Source organism: Scyliorhinus torazame, chromosome 15 (genome assembly GCF_047496885.1).
Source record: "Scyliorhinus torazame isolate Kashiwa2021f chromosome 15, sScyTor2.1, whole genome shotgun sequence".
In the NCBI taxonomy this organism is placed as follows: Eukaryota; Metazoa; Chordata; class Chondrichthyes; order Carcharhiniformes; family Scyliorhinidae; genus Scyliorhinus; species Scyliorhinus torazame.
The window spans coordinates 144,691,950-144,710,622 of record NC_092721.1 but is presented as its reverse complement, the minus strand read 5'-3'; the positions used below and the strand labels follow the sequence as shown (position 1 = coordinate 144,710,622).

The following is an 18,673-nucleotide window of genomic DNA, read 5'->3' as shown; positions in this document are numbered from 1 at the left end:
AAGCACACATCATACCCTTCCTAGCTCCAAGGTTGTTCATCCAATGGAATACAATCACAGCTCGCTTGCCTCTACATCACCCAGCCCCTCGCCACAACCAGCAACCCCCTCCTACCACTTAAACCTTTCCTCCTATCCTGTAACAAAGGGAATTCAAAAGGGTTCAAAGGCATCTTGCAGCCCAGCCAACTGAGGTATCAAACCGCTAGGAGATAGACTTGTGCATTCCAGAATGGTAGGTACATTTTCTGTGGCCTGAGAAAGCAGCTAGCAATAATTCTCATTTAAAATGGCTGTCAACTTTCTAAAGGAAGATATTAAAATATAGTAATTATCATATTATTACAAATGTGACACAAACTCTCCATATCATATGCATACAATGGTCCCTAGAGTCTATTTAAAATGTTTTATATATGAATATTAATACATTGAATATTCTGTCAGTCTCACATATGAAAATGAAATGAAATGAAAATTGCTTATTGTCACAAGTAGGCTTCAAATGAAGTTACTGTGAAAAGCGCCGAGTCGACACATTCCGGCGCCTGTTCGGGGAGGCTGTTACAGGATGTACACATATGTGACACAACAGGCTTTTCAGAATTCGTATGAGCTGGCACTAGGCTTTATTACTATTTTACACTTTACATTGTTCTAAAATTCATCAGCAAGATTATTTCAGTGACAAAGGTTGTGGATGTTGAGTTTCTGCCATGCTGTGGTATGATGTACAGATTTACACTTCAACTATTTCCCTGGATACTAAAACTGTACCAGATTTATTCAGACACTTAAGTAGAATGTTCTCAAGGCCGGAAAACACTACATTTCAACATAAATCTCTATAACGCGCAAGGCAATAGACAAGCCTGGCAACTTAATCAAAATCTGGTAATGATTTCTGCCATATGTTCTTGCAATTGGCAGAAATTATTGTTGGTGTGAGCTTTTCCTTTTGGAGAAGGCAAGCAAATAATGCTGAATTTTAGAAACAATACAGTCACCTCGATTTTACAACCCAAAGGGGATCATCTAGTTAATCACGTCTGCGACAGCTCTTTACTCGGGTAATCAAAATTTAATCCATCCGCCCAACAACTCTCTTACCATAGGTCTGCATCTGTATTGCTTCAATTACTGAACCATACTTTGCTTAAAATATGCAATTGTTGCTTCCACAATTGCTCCACGTGGTTAAGCATTACCTGCTGTGAGAACTTGCTGAATAAAATAATCTGTCCAATCATTATTCTTCGCACTCTTCCTGACTGACCCCTCTTCGTTGATTCCTCAAATTGCATTCTCTTATTAAACCTCTCAAAATCCTCTGTTAAGATTCCTGATAGGCTATGCTGCAGCTGTGAAAATACTACCTGCATCTCAAGTACCTCCTCACCCCGGTGAATCTACTCTGTTTGGCTTTAATGTCCTACCAATTGGGTGCATAAAATCAGCACCAATAACAAAGCAATATTTTGGATTTATGTAGTGCTTCTAACATAGAAACTTATCCCCAAACATTTCACAGATATATAAGAAGAAATGAATGTTAAGCCTAAGAGTAAATTACAAGGGGCAGCACGGTGGCGCAGTGGGTTAGCCCCGCAGCCTCATGGCGCCGAGGTCCCAGGTTCGATCCCGGCTCTGGGTCACTGTCCGTGTGGAGTTTGCACATTCTCCCCATGTTTACGTGGGTTTCGCCCCCACAACCCAAAGATGTGCAGAGTAGGTGGATTGGTCACGCTAAATTGCCCCTTAAATAGAAAAAATGAATTGCGTCCTCTAAATTAAAAAAAAAAGAGTAAATTACAAGTAGTGAATTGGTAAAGATGCTGGCATTAAGGAAGAACTTAATGTAGAGATTTGGGGGCGGGGGGGTGGTGGTGGTTGTGGAAGGTGGTTTTTGAGAAGGAAGTTGCACAGAGTGGTGCCTGGCAATTGATGGCTGTGAATACTGGGTTGACACGAGGGATGGTTGGGGAAGAGGCCTGAATCAGAGGAAGAGCAAATTTGGGAGGGGATGTGCAGTTGGAGACATTCGTAGTACTTTTGAGGGGCATAGACCTAGAGGGGCTGAAGAATAAATTCAAGAATTATAAATCTGAGACACTTCTGGATTGGGAGCCAATACAGGTCACAAGCATGGGGGTGATTGGACAGTGTGATATGGTGTGTAACAGGATATGAGTACAGGTGTTATAATAGTGTCACAAGTAGGCTTACATTAACACTACAATGAAGTTACTGTGAAAATCCCCAGGACCCAGGTTCGATTCCCAGCTTGGGTCACTGTCTGTGCGGAGTTTGTACGTTCTCCACATGCCTGCATAGGTTTCCTCCGGATGCTCCGGCTTCTTCCCACAAGTCTCAAAAGACGTGCTTGTGAGGTGAATTAGACATACTGAATTCTCCCTCGGTGTACTGGAACAGGCGCCAGAGTGTGGCAACTAGAGGATTTTCATAGTAACTTAATTGCAGTGTAAGCCTTCTTGTAACAATAATAAAAATTATTATCTTTCTGAAAAGCTATGTGCACATTTGCTGCATCTACTTTTATTTATATCATTCTTTCTTCAAAAAAATGACTAATATTTGTCAACTATTATTTGCCATAATCAACGTTGGCTTTCATTTATTATCTAGTGCTTCTCGAAATGCTCAAAATCAATACATTCGTAGCAGCCTCAGTTTGATCAATTAAGGCAGGATGAATGTTACTATTACAATTTTCTTCATGTATTCTCCAAAACAGTGTCAGACAACTGAAGGGGATCTGCCTACTGATTGAAGGGGATCTGCCTACTGAGGTAATATGGGCCAAAGTTAGAAATAGGAAAGGAGTGGTCACATTGTTAGGAGTTTTCTATAGGCCCCCAAATAGAGATGTGGAGGAAGAAATTGCAAAACAGATTATGGATAGGTGTGGAAGTCTCAGGGTAGTTGTCATGGGTGATTTTAACTTTCCAAATATTGATTGGAACATCTATAGGTCGAACAGTTCGGATGGGGCAGTTTTTGTACAGTGTGTGCAGGACGGTTTCCTGACACAATATGTGGATATGCCGACAAGAGGGGGGGCCACATTGGATTTGGTACTGCGTAATGAACCGGGCCAATTGTTTGATTTGTTTGTGGGAGAGCACTTTGGAGATAGTGACCACAATTCGGTGTCTTTCACAATTGCAATGGAGAGGGATAGGGCCATACGGCAGGGCAAGGTTTATAATTGGGAGAGGGGTAATTATGATGCGATTAGGCAAGAATTAGGGAGCATAAGATGGGAACAGAAACTGTCAGGGAAAGGCACAAATGAAAAGTGGAGCTTGTTCAAGGAACAAATACTGCGTGTCCTTGATAGGCATGTCCCTGTCAGGCAGGGAGGAAATGGCCATGTGAGGGAACCATGGTTCACAAAAGAGGTTGAATGTCTTGTCAAGAGGAAAAAGGAAGAGTATGTAAGGATGAGAAAACAAGGTTCAGTAGGGTCGCTTGAGGGTTACAAGGTAGCAAGGAATGAGCTGAAAAATGGACATAGGAGAGCTAGGAGGGGGCATGAGAAGTCCTTGATGGGTCAGATCAAGGAAAACCCCAAGGCTTTTTACTCTTATGTGAGAAATAAAGGAATGACCAGGGTGCGGGTAGGGCTGGTGAAGGACAGTAGTGGGAACTTGTGCATGGAGTCAGAAGAAATAGGAGAGGCGTTGAATGAATACTTTTCTTCAGTGTTCACAAAGGAGAGGGGCCATGTTTTTGAGGATGAGAGTGTGATTCAGGCGGGTAGGCTGGAGGAAGTAGATGTTCTGAGGAAGGATGTAGAAGCAATTTTGAAAAACCTGAGGGTCGATAAGTCACCTGGGCCAGATGGGATATACCCAAGGATTCTTTAGGAGGCAAGGGATAAGGTTTCAGAGCCTTTGGCTTTGATCTTTGGGTCCTCGCTGTCCACGGGGATAGTGCCAGAGGACTGGGGAGTGGCGAATGTTGTTCCTCTGTTCAAGAAAGGGAATAGGAATGACCCTGGTAATTATAGGCCAGTTAGTCTTACTTCGGTGGTCGGGAAGATAATGAAAAAGGTCCTGAAGGGTAGGATTTATGATCATTTGGAAAGATGCAGCTTAATCCGGGATAGTCAACACGGATTCGTGAAAGGTAGGTCTTGCCTCACAAATTTGATTGAATTCTTTGAGTAGGTAACTAAGTGTATAGATGAAGGTAGAGCAGTTGATGTCGTATACATGGATTTTAGTAAGGCGTTTGATAAGGTTCCCCATGGTCGGCTCATGAAGAAAGTAAGGAGGTGTGGGATAGAGGGAAATTTGGCCAATTGGATAAGTAACTGGCTATCACATAGAAGACAGAGGGTGGTGGTGGATGGAAAATGTTCAGACTGGAGACCAGTTACCAGCGGTGTACCACAGGGATCAGTGCTGGGTCATCTGCTATTTGTGAATTTTATCAATGACTTGGAGGAGGGGGCTGAAGGGTGGGTCAGTAAATTTGCTGATGATACCAAGATTGGTGGAGCAGTGGATGAGGTGGAGGGCTGTTGTAGGCTGCAAAGAGACATTGATACGATGCAGAGCTAGGCCGAAAAATGGCAGATGGAGTTCAACTCTGATAAGTGCGAGGTGTTCATTTTGGTAGAAAAAATGTGAATGCGGATTACAGGGTCAACGGCAGGGTTCTGAGGAATGTGGAGGAACAGAGAGATCTTGGGGTCCATGTCCACAGATCTCTGAAGGTTGCCACTCAAGTGGATAGAGCCATGAAGAAGGCTTATAGTGTGTTAGCGTTTATTAATAGGGGGCTTGAGTTTAAGAGCTGTGGGGTTATGCTGCAACTATACATGACCTTGGTGGGATCACATTTGGAGTATTGTGTGCAGTTCTGGTCACCTCATTATAGGAAGGATGTGGAAGCATTGGAAAGGGTGCAAAGGAGTTTTACCAGGATGCTGCCTGGTTTGCAGGATAGGTCTTATGAGGAAAGGGTGAGAGAGCTAGGGCTTTTCTCTTTGGAGCGGAGGACGATGAGAGGCGACTTAATAGAAGTTTATAAGATAATGAGGAGGATAGATAGAGTGGACGTTCAGAGACCATTTCCTCGGGTGGATGTAGCTGTTACAAGGGAGCATAACTATAAGATTCAGGGTGGGAGATATACGAGGGATGGCCGAGGTAGGTTCTTTACTCAGAGAGTGGTTAGGGTGTGGAATGGACTGCCAGCTGTGATAGTGGAATCAGACACTTTAGGAACTTTCAAGCGGTTTTTGGATAGGCACATGGAGCACACCAGAATGACAGGGAGTGGGATAGCTTGATCTTGGTTTCGGCCAATGCTCAGCACAACATCGAGGGCCGAAGGGCCTGTTCTGTGCTGTACTGTTATCACCTCCAAAATATAGCCTGATACAAGCATCACTTGATTCTCATGCACACAAACACACATACAAACACAAATATACATTGAGGTCAATAGATATCAATCGAGTGGGAGTACCTTTCATCTTCTCAGTCTGTGAACACTGAGGACAATTACAGTTCCTATCTATCATCATTTCTGATGAATTCAATGAATTCTGCGAGTACCATGGATAAAACCTAAGTGCTCTTTCCTCTTTGGGTCGTGTTTGACATGACATTGCTGTGGTAGTATGCATTAGGGGTCATGTGGGACTGTGAAGCCGTGATGCCATTGGCTGACAGATCCCGGGTCCTGGTTGGCTGTTGATCTCTAGCTCCGCCCTGAAGGCGGAGTATAAGAACCAGAAGTTCTCCCCGCAGCTCCAGTCTGTTGCTGAACTGCGGGGAACAAGTCACGCTTAATAAAGCCTCATCGACTTCATCTCTATTCGTCTCTCGTGAGTCATTGTGCGCTACAATTGCGTAATTGCATATGTATCCAGCAAAGACGTTCATAATGGAGCTAATTTTGTTATCCAATGCGTAACTTCCTGTCAACATCTAGTTGCTGAAAAAAGAGTTAAAAAGGAAAAAATTCATCACAACTGGTACATTTACAAAATTAACCATCGGGGAGGGGGGGTGCAAGTCAAAAATACTTTAGACAATAGATATTTGGATACAGACAAACCATATACAGTCATGCCACAGTATGAAACTTAAAAAGGTCACACAAAGGAATTATTGCAAACACTGGCACAACCCTGTACAGATGATTTACAAACAATTTACTATTGCATGAAGGTGAGGGAGATATTGTGGCCACATTTCGTAAGTCTACGGAGTTGGGCTCTTCCTTCAAAAACATGAGAAGAGTTTTTAAATAGATAGTACTGGAAAGGTGAAGGTCAGATAAGTCAGATGTCCTTAAAAATTGCTGAAGTGCCTCAGATGTTCGTACAGAAAATAAAATTTCAGAGCACATCTTTGAGGCCTGATGCAACTTTAGCCACATTGTGCCTCAAATTAAAGACGATTTCAGAAGTATCAAAGCTGAAGATTTTATTATACTTTTTTGCATCCACTTATCAACATCAAGCACTCACATTATCAAGTACAGTTCATAAAATTCAAGCTACTTTACATTCCCCATGACCTTGGGTCTGCTGCACTGGGTGGCCTTAACACAATGTAAAATGTTTTCCTGGAATGATACTGATCATGCACTTTAATTTCAGACTCCAATGGGCAGATACTTGCATTTCTCACCCTCAGACAACCATCTGGCCTTTCCTTGTGATGTCGACGAGCTTGTGATGCTCACTGCTGAATTGCTTGCCCGTTTAACAGAGAAGAAAAGCAGAACAGAAAATTATACTCACCCACTGTTAATCTGCCTGTCACCTGTCCCTCAGAGTTACGAGCATTAACAGTCACATTTTGCGAAGAATCCACAAGCAAGGGGGAATCCTGCAAGAGGTTTTAAAGAAAGGAAATCTGCTTTCACTATTAAAGCATTTGGGGAAAAATATAACTGGCCGACATAGTTGTAACAGCACAGACAGTACTAAAGGATTAATATGTGAAATGTATTCAAGTGCATCGTGCATGTTATGTGTATTTGTTATGCAAATGGAAGTACATTTCCAAAGTAATAATGGGAGATCATTTTCATCCTCACAGCTTGGGCAGTAAACTGGTTGATTTGTTTTACAACCCACCCAATTTACAATTACTCTGAAACCAATGGAAATATCAAAAGGTTCATACAATCCACTCAACCAGTATACCACACAGCAGTGAGTGTGAAAATTACCCCCAGCTCACTTTATTATTTTGAACTTTTATTTTCAAATAAGATGTAGGTGTTACCAATGTTGGAAAAACAGGCAAAATAAATCAAAAAGTCACAATCAGGTAATGCCCTTCATCAACATTAAAATATTTGAAAAGTTAAAGTGCTAAATATCTTTTGTGTGTCAGTTCTTATTCTTATTGAGAGTCTATTACTCTCAATGGCTTGTTGCACTGATCATATTGTATCATGGAATAATTTGGAGGCAGCATGCAGTGCAGTAGTTAGCACTGGGACTGCGGCGCTGAGGACCCAGGTTCGAATCCTGGCCCTGGTTCACTGTCCGTGTGGAGTTTGCACATTCTCCCCATGTCTGCGTGGGTTTCACCCCACACCCAAAAAATGTGCAGGTGGATTGGCCACACTAAATTGCCTCTGAATTGGACAATTGTTCTTGTCTAGCTCTCTCTCAATACTGTACTGACAGATCAACCTAGTGTTCCATTCAGAAGACAGGAAGGAATTTATATTCACATACATATATATATGTAGCTCAACTTGTTTACTTTGTACAATTATTATTTTATTTTAAAAAATGGACAAAGTCCAGGTCTGGAAAAATACATCCTAAATCCAAAACCCAGGAGAAGAAGTGGGAGGATTGTTACATGATCTCCCTCCAAGCTGTTAGAACCTGTAATATTGGTGCGTGAACTGAACTCATACAGTCAACCATTTTAGCACCCAACAGGTAGTGGCAGCAGACTTCTGTCCAGGCACATGGCCTGGTGCTCATCTACTCTGTATACTTCTGGAACATCGTTGCTATCTCTGCATGCCTTTTTTTATCGTGGAAATCATCGCTTCTGGAAAGACAGATCACTCAGCAACTTACTGTCTGTTAAGCTCTGAAGGAGTACACCATTGGACTTTCAATTCTAGACTCTGGACTCACATGAAACCATAATTTATTTTTATCATGGTCTTGACCTGTACCCCTTTCTTTCCCTTATTGTCTGGGTGCAAAAGATTGCGAAAGCCCTTCCCGCGTTTCACGTGTGCTTAAAATAAACCAACTCTCTTCTTTTACCTTATTTCAGCTTTGCTGTGGGGTTATTGGTAGAGGATCTGAACTCCAAACTGAAGGGTTGGGGGAAAATACACCACCACATATAAAGGCTGACTCATTTTTTGGAAGCACAATGGAACAATTGAACCAGGGATAGACCCTCCTCCAAACGTTTGTGACTTGCTCAAGGCTAAAAGCCCACACCAGAGTTCTGGTGTGGCGCCCCCCCGGGATTCTCCGTCTCGCCAGCCGGCCAATGAGGTTTCCCATTGTGGGCAGCCCCACGCTGTCAGGAAATCCCCAGGAAGCCGGCCCAACGGAGAATCCCGACAGTGGGGAATCCAGCCCTCCGTTTCAGAAACTAAATATTGATGCCGGAACTGATTGGTGGACTTCGACGACTACTAAATTGGCGCTGGCCTCGGAGCAATTCATGATCCGTTAATGGACTAGCACCGGTACCACGTGAAACTCAATCGATTGCAGCGAAAACGGTGTGCGATTTGCTGGGGTCAGGATTGCCACTCGAGAGGCTGACAAGCTGCAGCCGCAGATTAGCACTCCACTCACCACACACATTCATCCTAGACAACAAGATGGCAGCACAGAGAGCGGCACCCCGGTTTGCAGATGCAGAACTTGAGACTCTGCTGGATGCTGTGGAGGAGAGGTGGGCCAACCTATTCCTCGGAGTGGGAAGAAGGTTGCCTCCTGCCACCGTACACCGAGCCAATGCGCAGGTAGCAGAGGCCATGAGCGGCGTGGACCTCACTGCCAGGATGGGGCAACAGTGCAGGAAGAAGCTGCACGACCTCCTCAGGGCCGCAGGGTGAGTATCCAGCACCTTGCCCCGGCACCAAACCCTGTCCCACACACTCATAACACCCCCTCCACCCACCTGGAGGGCATCCGAACCCCACCTGTCGGCAGTGTGCACGCTTCCCACCCTGCACGACATGCCAACACCCATACTGCCTGCCATGGCCCGGTAGCCCTGGCCACAAAGGCTGCCAGCTGCCCATCCCCTGTACTGCAAATGTTCGACTGCCTAACATTGTGCGCTTTCTGTCTCCCTCCCCACATCTCACCCCCAGGAGAAGGCAGTGCATACTGCAGAGAGAGAGAGAGAAGACTGGAAGTGGAGTGCAGGGTCTCTGCACCTGGTCAGTGGGCCCGGAGAGAGGCGCAGTCGCCGAGGTGGAGGTCGGCATTGGGCAACCAAGAGAGCTCCTGCTGAGTTGCGGTGTTCCTATGGCACGTGTGGCACGATCCACACATCACCCCCTCACCACCCGCGCATCATCCCCACACCACCCCACCTCCCCCACACCACCCACAACCCCAAACCATGATCCAATCATGCGTGATGTCTTGTGTTTTGCAGGATCACCTGGAGATGAAGCGGGCCCTTCTGGTGTCCCCCGCCTCTGACCCCAAACCCAAACAGATTCCAGCGACAAGTCAGCAGCGGATAGTGAAGGGAGGCCCCAAACGCAAGAGCACCAGTCCGGGGATGAAACTGACTTTCCGTCACAGCTGCCGCCCGGTCCCTGTCCCCGTGGCCACAAGCATGGAGACCCTGTTCGAGATGAGAGCGGGCCTCCAGGACTGGCACCGCAAGGTGGCAGGGGAGCCCCAGGAGTCCACCAAAGAGGACCCAGGTCACACGGCGGTAATCGCAGCAGGATGCGATTCCCGGCGGGGGGGGGGGGGGGGGGGCGCAGGAAATGGGCGTATGTTGTAGGTGGGTGAGGGCCGGGGCCCCGAGGTTGGGCACTTCACATCGCACCAGGAACCTGCCCCTCCCCTTGCTCTCAAACCAACCCGCCCCCCCCGACTGCACCCAGCCCCCACCTCCACCACCCCAAGGGTTCGGTGGGACCATGTGATGGAAGGGCCAGCTGACCTGTAGGGATGCCCAGGTGGACAATGGAAATTGCTATTATGGGCTGTTGTCAAAGATGTGGAGCACCAGAGCTCATCGCAGAGCGGGTCGTCATCGTACTCCAACCCATGGACCAGACCCGCTGTTACTGCCAAAACAGGGACCACACCCTAAATTGAGGCAGAATTACGGAGGGTGTTACAGAAAAGAAAAAGAAAAAAAAAGAGAAAATATATATACATCAGGTGCCTTTTGCTATTTACATCGGTTGCGGCTTTTCTTTATGTGCTCTCTAGTCGGTGCTTAATTCCAGCCAGATAGCCCACCTGCCTCTCCCCCTTTTCTTCTCGAGCCCCCCTCCCCTTCAAATCGTCTGGCGCGCCTCCTTCCCTCTTCAGCTTCTTCCCTCTTCAGCTCCTATACCTTGTTCCTGTTTGATTGGCGTGACGGCGTGCATTTTGCTGTTTGCTGAGCCTGGTTTCTTTGTCCCCCATGTGTACCACTTCCAGCTGCATTAGGCTTAGCCTTGCGCAAGTGGAGGTGGAGTTGACCCTGTGCAGTTCTTCGCTCCAGAGTCCCCACCCTATTTCAAACCCTACGTCCTCCTCCCATTTTTCTCTTGTCTCGTCCAGTTGTGTTAGTGCCCTGCCCAGTAGTCGCCCATACAGGTCGCCGCAGTTCCCCTTCCCTGAGATGTCAGTGTCCAGTAAGTCCTCGAGTAACGATTGTTGTGATAGCCATGGGTATGTCCTTGCTTCCCTACGTAAGAGGTATTTAATCTGCATATATCTTAGCTTGTTATCCCTTGTTAGCTGGAACTTGTTTGTTAGTTCCTCGAGCGTTGTCAGTCTATTGTCAGTGTAGAAGTTCCTAACTGTCAGCTCCCTCCGACCTGTCTCCACCTTTTGAAGGTGGCGTCCATTGTCTCAGGCATGAATCTGTGGTTATTGCAGATTGGGGTCTTAACAGACATATTGGTTAGTCCGAAGTGCTGCCGCAACCAGAGTGTTGCTATCACCACTGGGCTTGTTGAGTGTTTGTTCAGTGGGGATGGGAGTGCTACCATGGCCAGGGCCTGGATGGAGGTCCACCTGCAGGAGGCCTTCTCCATAAGCACTCACTCAGCTTCTGGCCCTTTACTCTCTCCGCAGTTGCTGCCCAGTGAAAATATTGCAGGTTTGCGAGTGTAGTCCCCCCGTGACTCTCGTTCTCTGCCAAATCTTTTGGGGGATCCTGGGGATCCAGTCCCCTGCTGGGGGCTCGGAGGTATACAGCCCCCAATAGAAGGCTTCAAATGCCTCATTGACCTTTTCTGGCTCCGCTACTAGTTTGTCCTTGTTGTCTCTAATCGGTACTATTTCCCTCATGACTGCTTGCTTTCTTAGCTGTTGAGCCAGCAGGCAGCTGGCTTCGCCTCTTTGATCATACAGGGTCCCCTGTGCCTGGCAGAGTTGGCGCATTGCTTTCCCCGTGAAGAGCAAGTCAAAGTCCATGTGTAGCTTTTTCCTCTCCACCAGGAGCTCTATGGTCGGGGCCTTGGAGTATCGTTGGCCTATGCAGTCTACCTGCTAAATGGGCTAGATTTTGAATAGATCTAGTAACTCAAGTCTGCTCATGTCTGAATTCTTAGCATTACATAGCAGTGTTACTGCTAGCTGCCTAAATATTTGAATTCCCTGTAATTATAAGCCTTTAACTTCAAATAATGCTAGAGTTTTCCCTCAGAAGCGAACATTCTTTGTTTTGACATCCAGTGGATACTTTGAAGTGTAAGTTTGATTGGCAGCTCTATCTGAGTTGGGTAAATACATGTTTTAATTTCCTTTGTTCTGGATATCATCAAAACAATCTGAATATGCATCAACGGCTGTACTTCAACAAATTACCAGTCATTCCGAAGATGCCAATGAGAGAGCAGACTGGGACTGGGTGGCAATAAAGTGAAAGGCATAAAAAACCAAGACCAACGTTCCTGTGACGGTGCCGTTCTGGGTGATGTATTCGCAGCAAATCAGAAATGTGCTCCATCTGGGAACATGAATGAGCACCAAAGCTTCCTGCTGTCTTTTAGCTGTATACTGGTTGTGGACACAGGTTATGGTACATTTAATAGACCACAAGGGATTCCACACCGAGTCAAAAAGGAAATAAGGTTTAATTTAGAACACAATTATTTACATGGTTTGAATGATACCAGCCGGGTATTTCATGATGTTGGTACACAGACTGGCCGACTTTATACAGAAGTTTAAGTACTCAACATTAGAGATGCCCCCGCCGCCCCCCGCCCCCCCCCCCCCCCCCGCCCCCCACCTCCACCACCCCGAGGAGAAGAAGGGCTCTGGACTCACTTTGTTGGCAGGTTGCACGATCGGGCGGCATGTACCTGGAAGGTAAAGTCGCTTTCGACTGGAACACTGAATTGGAATCTCTGCCGGAGGCTGCTGCACTGTGAACTCCCCATCGAAGATCACCGATGGCTAGGTCTCCATTTCAGAATCAGTGTCGATGACCTCTCCTATGTTGGCATCTTGACCCCCTTGGGGCTCAGGTCTGACCTGTGCAGGTATCAGATTCGTCGGGACAAGAACATTTTGTTCCTGAGGAACCTTTCGAAGAATCAGTCACCTGGATCGAATGTGATCCAAATGTCTTTGCATTCCTCAACCCGACTTGTACTTGATAAGAAACCAGCACAATTGGCGGAGATCCACTGGGCGCCGTCTGTAAAATTTCACACATACATTGCACCACCTGGTACAAAGAACCTGGGCAGTCAACGTCTACTGGGGCAACATCCTTGCAAGCCCTGATTGTGACTGACTTTCACGCCAATGTCTGGGAAGACCATGTTAAGGCAGTCCGACGTCTCCATCCCATTAGCATCTCAGCTGGGGCCACCCCAGTCACACTGCTTGCATTGCTGTCCTGGAGCAAAGTAGGAACCAAGCCAGCCTAGTGTTCATCGACCCAATGATTAGTTCCATAACCCACATTTTAATATTTGGACCACCCTTTCCAGTAGCCCATTTGAAGCTGGGTGGTACGTGGCAGTGCGGGTGTGTTGTACCCCGTTGGCCTTCAGAAACCCAGTGAACCTTTCATTCATAAAAGGTGCGCCATTGTCTGTGACTAACACCTTGGGTAAGATGTGGATACTAAAAGACAACAGCATCTTTTCAATTATTGCCCTGGAAGTGGACCTTGTGGACCTCCAGCCATTTGGAATGAGCATTGATTAGGAGTAGGAACATTGATCCCTGAAACGGCACGTCAAAGTCACGCTGACCCCATGACTGCCCTGGCCACTCTCAGGGTTGGAGGGGTGTGGCAGACAGTACATTGTTGTTGGGCCACTCACTCCATGTCGCCATCCAGACATCATTTTCGACACCCCCGCGTGTCCGTTGTGGAGGTTCTGGAGTATTAAATCATGGCCCTTTTGCGGGATGACGACCAGTGTACCTCAAAGCAGGATATCATCCTCTACACTAAATTTGGACATTTGGGATGAGTAAGCCCATAATTCACTGGGCTGTCAATGGTGCTCATCCTACACTATGAAATATCAAACCTTAGACAGAACTGGGTCCGTTTGTGCCCACTCACGGTTCCTTGATGCTGTGACTGGCAACGAGTCCATAAAAGTAAGGGTGCCGACAACTTTGTCCATCATAGGAGGTGATGGGAGCTAGTTGGTAAGGGTAGCTGGCTCAATGCATCAGAGTACACAATCTAGCTGCCTGGCCGATGTTCGAATAAGTAGTCGTAGGCGGCCAACGAAACGGCCCATCGCTGGATCCTCACAGAAGCAATAGTGGGACGGCCTTGTCTTCTTTCAATAACCCGAGCAACAGCTTGCGATCAGTGATGATGGTGAAATGGTGGTCGTCTACGTACTGGTGAAATTTCTTGACTGCGAAAATCACTGCAAGGCCCTCTTTTTCTATTTGTCCGTACTTGCGTTCAGCCACAGCCAAGGTCCGGGAGGTGAAGGCAATTGGCCGATCCTTGCCAATAGGAATCCTATGCAAGAGGATGACCCCAAAGCTGTACGGCGACATGTTGCACATGACAATGATGGCTTTGGCGGGATCATAGAGAGTCAGCACTTTGGCAGTTGAAAGCTGCTTCATCTGTCTGAAAGACGTTTTCTGCGGCCTAAACTACGCCCACTCCTGGTTTTTCTTCAATAGCAGATGTAGGGGCAGCAGCATTGTTGCGAGATTACGGGTCAGCTTTCCTTAATGGTTCACTAGCCCTACAAACGATTGGAGCTCCTTGTCACTCATAGGACAGAGGCATGCTGAATGGCATACCCCTTCTCTGCAACCGGGTGCAAGTCATTGCGGTACACCCGATAACCCGAGTACACAAGTTCCTTTGTGTGAAATGCACATTTGGCTCTTCGCAGTCAGATGCCAGACTCTAAAAAGTGTTGAAGAACTTTGCAGTCAGATGCCAGGTTGTCCAGATGTTCCTGCTTGGTCACTCTGGTGACCAGCACATCATCTAAATACACCGCAACATGTGGTAACCCACACAGAATGTTGTCCATCACCCACTGAAATATAGCACAAGTCAATAACATGCCGAATGGCTACCTGGTGTACTCATACAGGTCGCAGTGCATGTTGATCGTGACGTAATGTGGGAAGGCCAAGTCCAATTCAAGTTGCAAATATGCATAACTCATATCCAGTTTAGTAATTGACAGTCCACTTGCTAATTTAGTGTAAAGATCTTCAATGTAGGCATTGGGTAGCGGTCCAAACAGGATGCCGCATTCACCGTCTATTTTAATCCTCGCACAATCAGACTGTCTTGTCTGGCTTCAATAACGGAAGCAGCGGTGCTGCCCAATCTGCAAAATAGCACTGGTCGGACAATCCCTAATTCTTCCCGTTGGCTGAGCTCGGTCTTCACTTTTGCTAACAATGCATAAGGGACACGGCGGGCGTGAAAATATCTTGTCTGTTCATCTGGGTCGACATGGATTTTTGTCACCAAACCTTTTATTTTCCCCAACCTGGGCTGAAAGATTTCAGGGTACTTTCCCAGTACTTTGCTCCAGCCCCCAGATTCCATTTGGAAGATGTGCTGCCAATCCAAATGCAGACAGCTCAACCAATCGTGGACCAACAGGCTAGGGCTTTGATCTCTCACTACAATTAGTGGGAGGCATATCGAGTGCCATTTGGTATCTCCGCTATGTCTAGCAGCTTGCCAGTGAAAGATGACAATCGGGACTCGCGTGTCCCTCAAATCCAAGTGCTGAACTCTTTTTTAATGCAGTTGAAGGTTTAGCTTCCCACAATGGAAACTGTTGCGGCAGTATCAAGTTCCATATCCAATAGGTGTCTATTTACTTGTGCGACATTGATGGATGTAACCTGAAGTGCAGCTTCATGCAATTGAGCTGCATGCAATCTTCTTGTTCTTCTCCATCCAGATAGAAATTGTGGGCCCTAGACTATCATCTAGCTCTATTAGAGCACCAGCACCACTGACTGGCCTGCTGCTTATGCTCTCGCAGAGGCCTGCGACCACAACTCCTGATTCACCCTCTGTCGATTCTGGGGAGGTATTCTGTCGGGACAATTCTGTCTTTGACTAATGGAATGGGCCTGCACGGTGCTTGGCCTAGGGCGGGATTGATCGTCAGGAGGGGGCGCGCCCTAAAGCATTCATTACATTCCCTGGATTTCCTGCACCCCTTGCTCGACACTCTCACGAGAAAGGGAAATTTTCACAGCTTGCTGCAGGTTTAGGGATGGTTCGGCCAACAATATCTTTTGAGTAGCTGCATTATTAATGCTGCAAACCAAATGGTCACGCAGCATTTCCAATAGGGACGCATGACATTCGCAGTATTCGGCTGTCTTTTGTAATTGCGACAAAAACTCGGTGACGGACTCACCCAGTGTCCTTTCCGCTGTATTGAAGCAATACCCCTGCGCGATCACGGATGAGGTTCGGGTTGAAATGTTGCCCCATTAGATTTACTGTTGTTCAACAGTCTGAGTGTCAGATGCTGCAGGGTAGGTGAGGCTTCGATCACATCATAGACATATGCGCGACAGGCAGTTAACAAATTGACTGGTGCTCATTCTCTGCAATACTGTTGGCCTGGAAAAAGTAGCACGTCCTTCCAGCCTACTGAGTTCAATCTTCCAAATTGACGTCAAACACATGTAGTCTTCCAAACAGAGGCATGATTGAGAAAAAAAAAGAGTCCAACCTTTATCGAGCAAGGTTAGAGAGTTAGCTTGACCGACAGAGTTGTGGCATTGACAGGAAATCAATTAATCCCTCATCGCCAGTTTAATAGACCACAATGGAATCCATACCGAGTCAAAAAGGAAATAAAGTTTCATCTACAACAGAGTTATTTGAAAGATCCCATTTGGGTCTCTCATGATGTCAGCACCCAGACTGGCTGGCTTTATACAGATGTTCAACTCAATGTTGGAGTTCCCCTCCCCCTTTAGCGAGGGAGCTCGTGTTCCCTGAGACTCATGGGGAATTTAATCATTGCCACTTCATAAGTCCCATGCGGGTTGTGACAGTACAGATGGGTGCTACTGACAGGAAATTTGAACACACTTACACACTTCAGGCTTTTAAGGGCTGAGGTTGATGCATGTGCCATAAATAATGATCGCTTATTGTCACAGGTAGGCTTCAATGAAATTCCTGTGAAAAGCCCCTAGTCACCACATTCTGGCACCTGTTCGGGGAGGCCGATACGGGAATTGAACCCACGCTGCAGGCATTGTTCTGCATTACAAGCCAGCTGTTTAGCCCACTGTGCTAAACCAAAAGGAGGCAACTGCACAACATTCGGTTTTGATTGGCCTTGGTTTTTATTCACGGGAAGAGACTTGTCACCTCCCAATATTTTAAAAGTGTAAAAGGCTTAAATTTGTTGAAGGTTTGTTTAAAATGTTCGCACTCCAATCACCACTTCATTGCGATCTGCTGGCTCTTGGTGTTTTTGAAGTTCCACACCCTGATAATGGTTTTCTGCAGTTCTGATGGGACTAGACGACAACAGTAAAGCAGGAAGGAAAATGCTTGAGAAGGACAGAACAGAAACACAGACATAGGTTGTAAAGAGGTGGAGGGCAGTTGTGGATCATCCATCAGGCAGAAATGTACCAAAAATAGCTGGAGAGACTATGGCCAAGATTTTCCAGTCTTTTCCACGGCAGGCATTGTCGCAGGCGGGATGGAAACTTTAATGGACCGACTAAAGGCCTGTTAACTTTGGGTGGGAAATTTGCAGTTATGTTACCTGGCCTAGGTGGCAGCTCACAGGTTGAACACAGGTTGCATTGTCTGATGCATATGAACACAGTCCCAGAAGAAAGTATCTGATCTAGTCAGTAGGGGCAAGATAACACACTTTTTAGTTACACTTCTAACCAAGGAAAAGACAGATTGTGGTGTGCAGACCGGTATATTCTGCACCTCACAATCTCTTTTGTGTGCTTCCTGAAAGCTTGAGGCCTTCATTCTTCTAAATCCCCTTTCACCAGCACTAATTTCCACAATGATGCTTAAATGGGTGCGTTCTCACCTACATTAAATACTTTTCTCTCTTACCACAAGCTATCCCCTACTTCTGGAATGGGTTTCTTTGGATTTACTTGTCAATATGTTATAATCATAATTCCTGCTTAATTTCTTTTGGTAGAAATGGAACAGAAGACTACCCCAGCTAATAAGAGGAAAGACAGCTTCTTCAAGGAAGCTTACCTTTTCCCAGAGGAATAGGCCATCTCCACTCAAAGGCATTAAATTGTTGCGGTTGTAGAAAATGGAGAAGTAGGTGAGTAACTGCCAGCAAGCGATAAGATTCCGAAGGCTCCTTCTCGAACAATGCAACTTGATATCTGTTTCGGAGTTTTCTTGGATAAGATTTCCAAGAACACCGGAAACATGTGAAATATTTGTCAGATTATACAACGTCCTAAGTCCTTTTCATCATTTTAAAATTTTTGTGTAATTGCAGGATTCCTTCAGGCCTTCAGCAGAGATGTCTCCAAAGACTCATGTGGCAACAGCTTCCACCTCACATTCATTCCCAATACCATGTTATAAAAACACTGCTTAGCCATCTCTGTCACTCTCCTTTCAATGGGTGCACGAGGATAACCATGCTCGCACAACATCGCTCTGATGAGGAGTAACTGTCGCCTAAGGACCTATTCTGAGCACTGTTTGCACTTTCTACTAATAATCAAGAAGGAACGATGAGAGTGAGTCTGGAAACTGCAGATTTGGGAATATAAGGACCTTGTAGATTTGATTAGAAGGATTTTTCATTATGTTGACAGTTTTTTGAGATATTGGGTGGTGTTGTGTATTTATGTTTGTTCCTAGTTGGAACAAGGTCAATTTAAGAGTTCTATCATGTGGCATACTGATGACATCATCGGCAGTTTGGGTGGGCGAACAATCAGTTGACATTAGCAGCCTGTTTGACAACACCTTGCCAATAAAGCTCTTGCTTG

General features: G+C 46.1%; 1 protein-coding gene and 1 long non-coding RNA gene across 5 annotated transcripts in view; one reads left to right on the top strand and one right to left on the bottom strand.

The window, feature by feature from the left end:
* Window positions 1-18,619, top strand: part of LOC140391870 (uncharacterized) — a 174,625-nt gene extending 156,006 nt beyond the window's left edge. The window contains exons 2-3 of the long non-coding RNA XR_011935200.1: window positions 17,854-17,988; window positions 18,172-18,619. This is a non-coding gene — a long non-coding RNA (uncharacterized lncRNA). The remainder of the gene's footprint in view (window positions 1-17,853; window positions 17,989-18,171) is intronic.
* Window positions 1-18,673, bottom strand: part of sgcg (sarcoglycan, gamma) — a 1,082,174-nt gene that overhangs the window by 334,356 nt on the left and 729,145 nt on the right. For all 4 annotated transcript variants that reach the window (XM_072476857.1, XM_072476856.1, XM_072476855.1 and 1 more), the window contains one exon: window positions 6,788-6,875. In XM_072476857.1, the coding sequence (XP_072332958.1) occupies window positions 6,788-6,875 (88 nt within the window). The remainder of the gene's footprint in view (window positions 1-6,787; window positions 6,876-18,673) is intronic.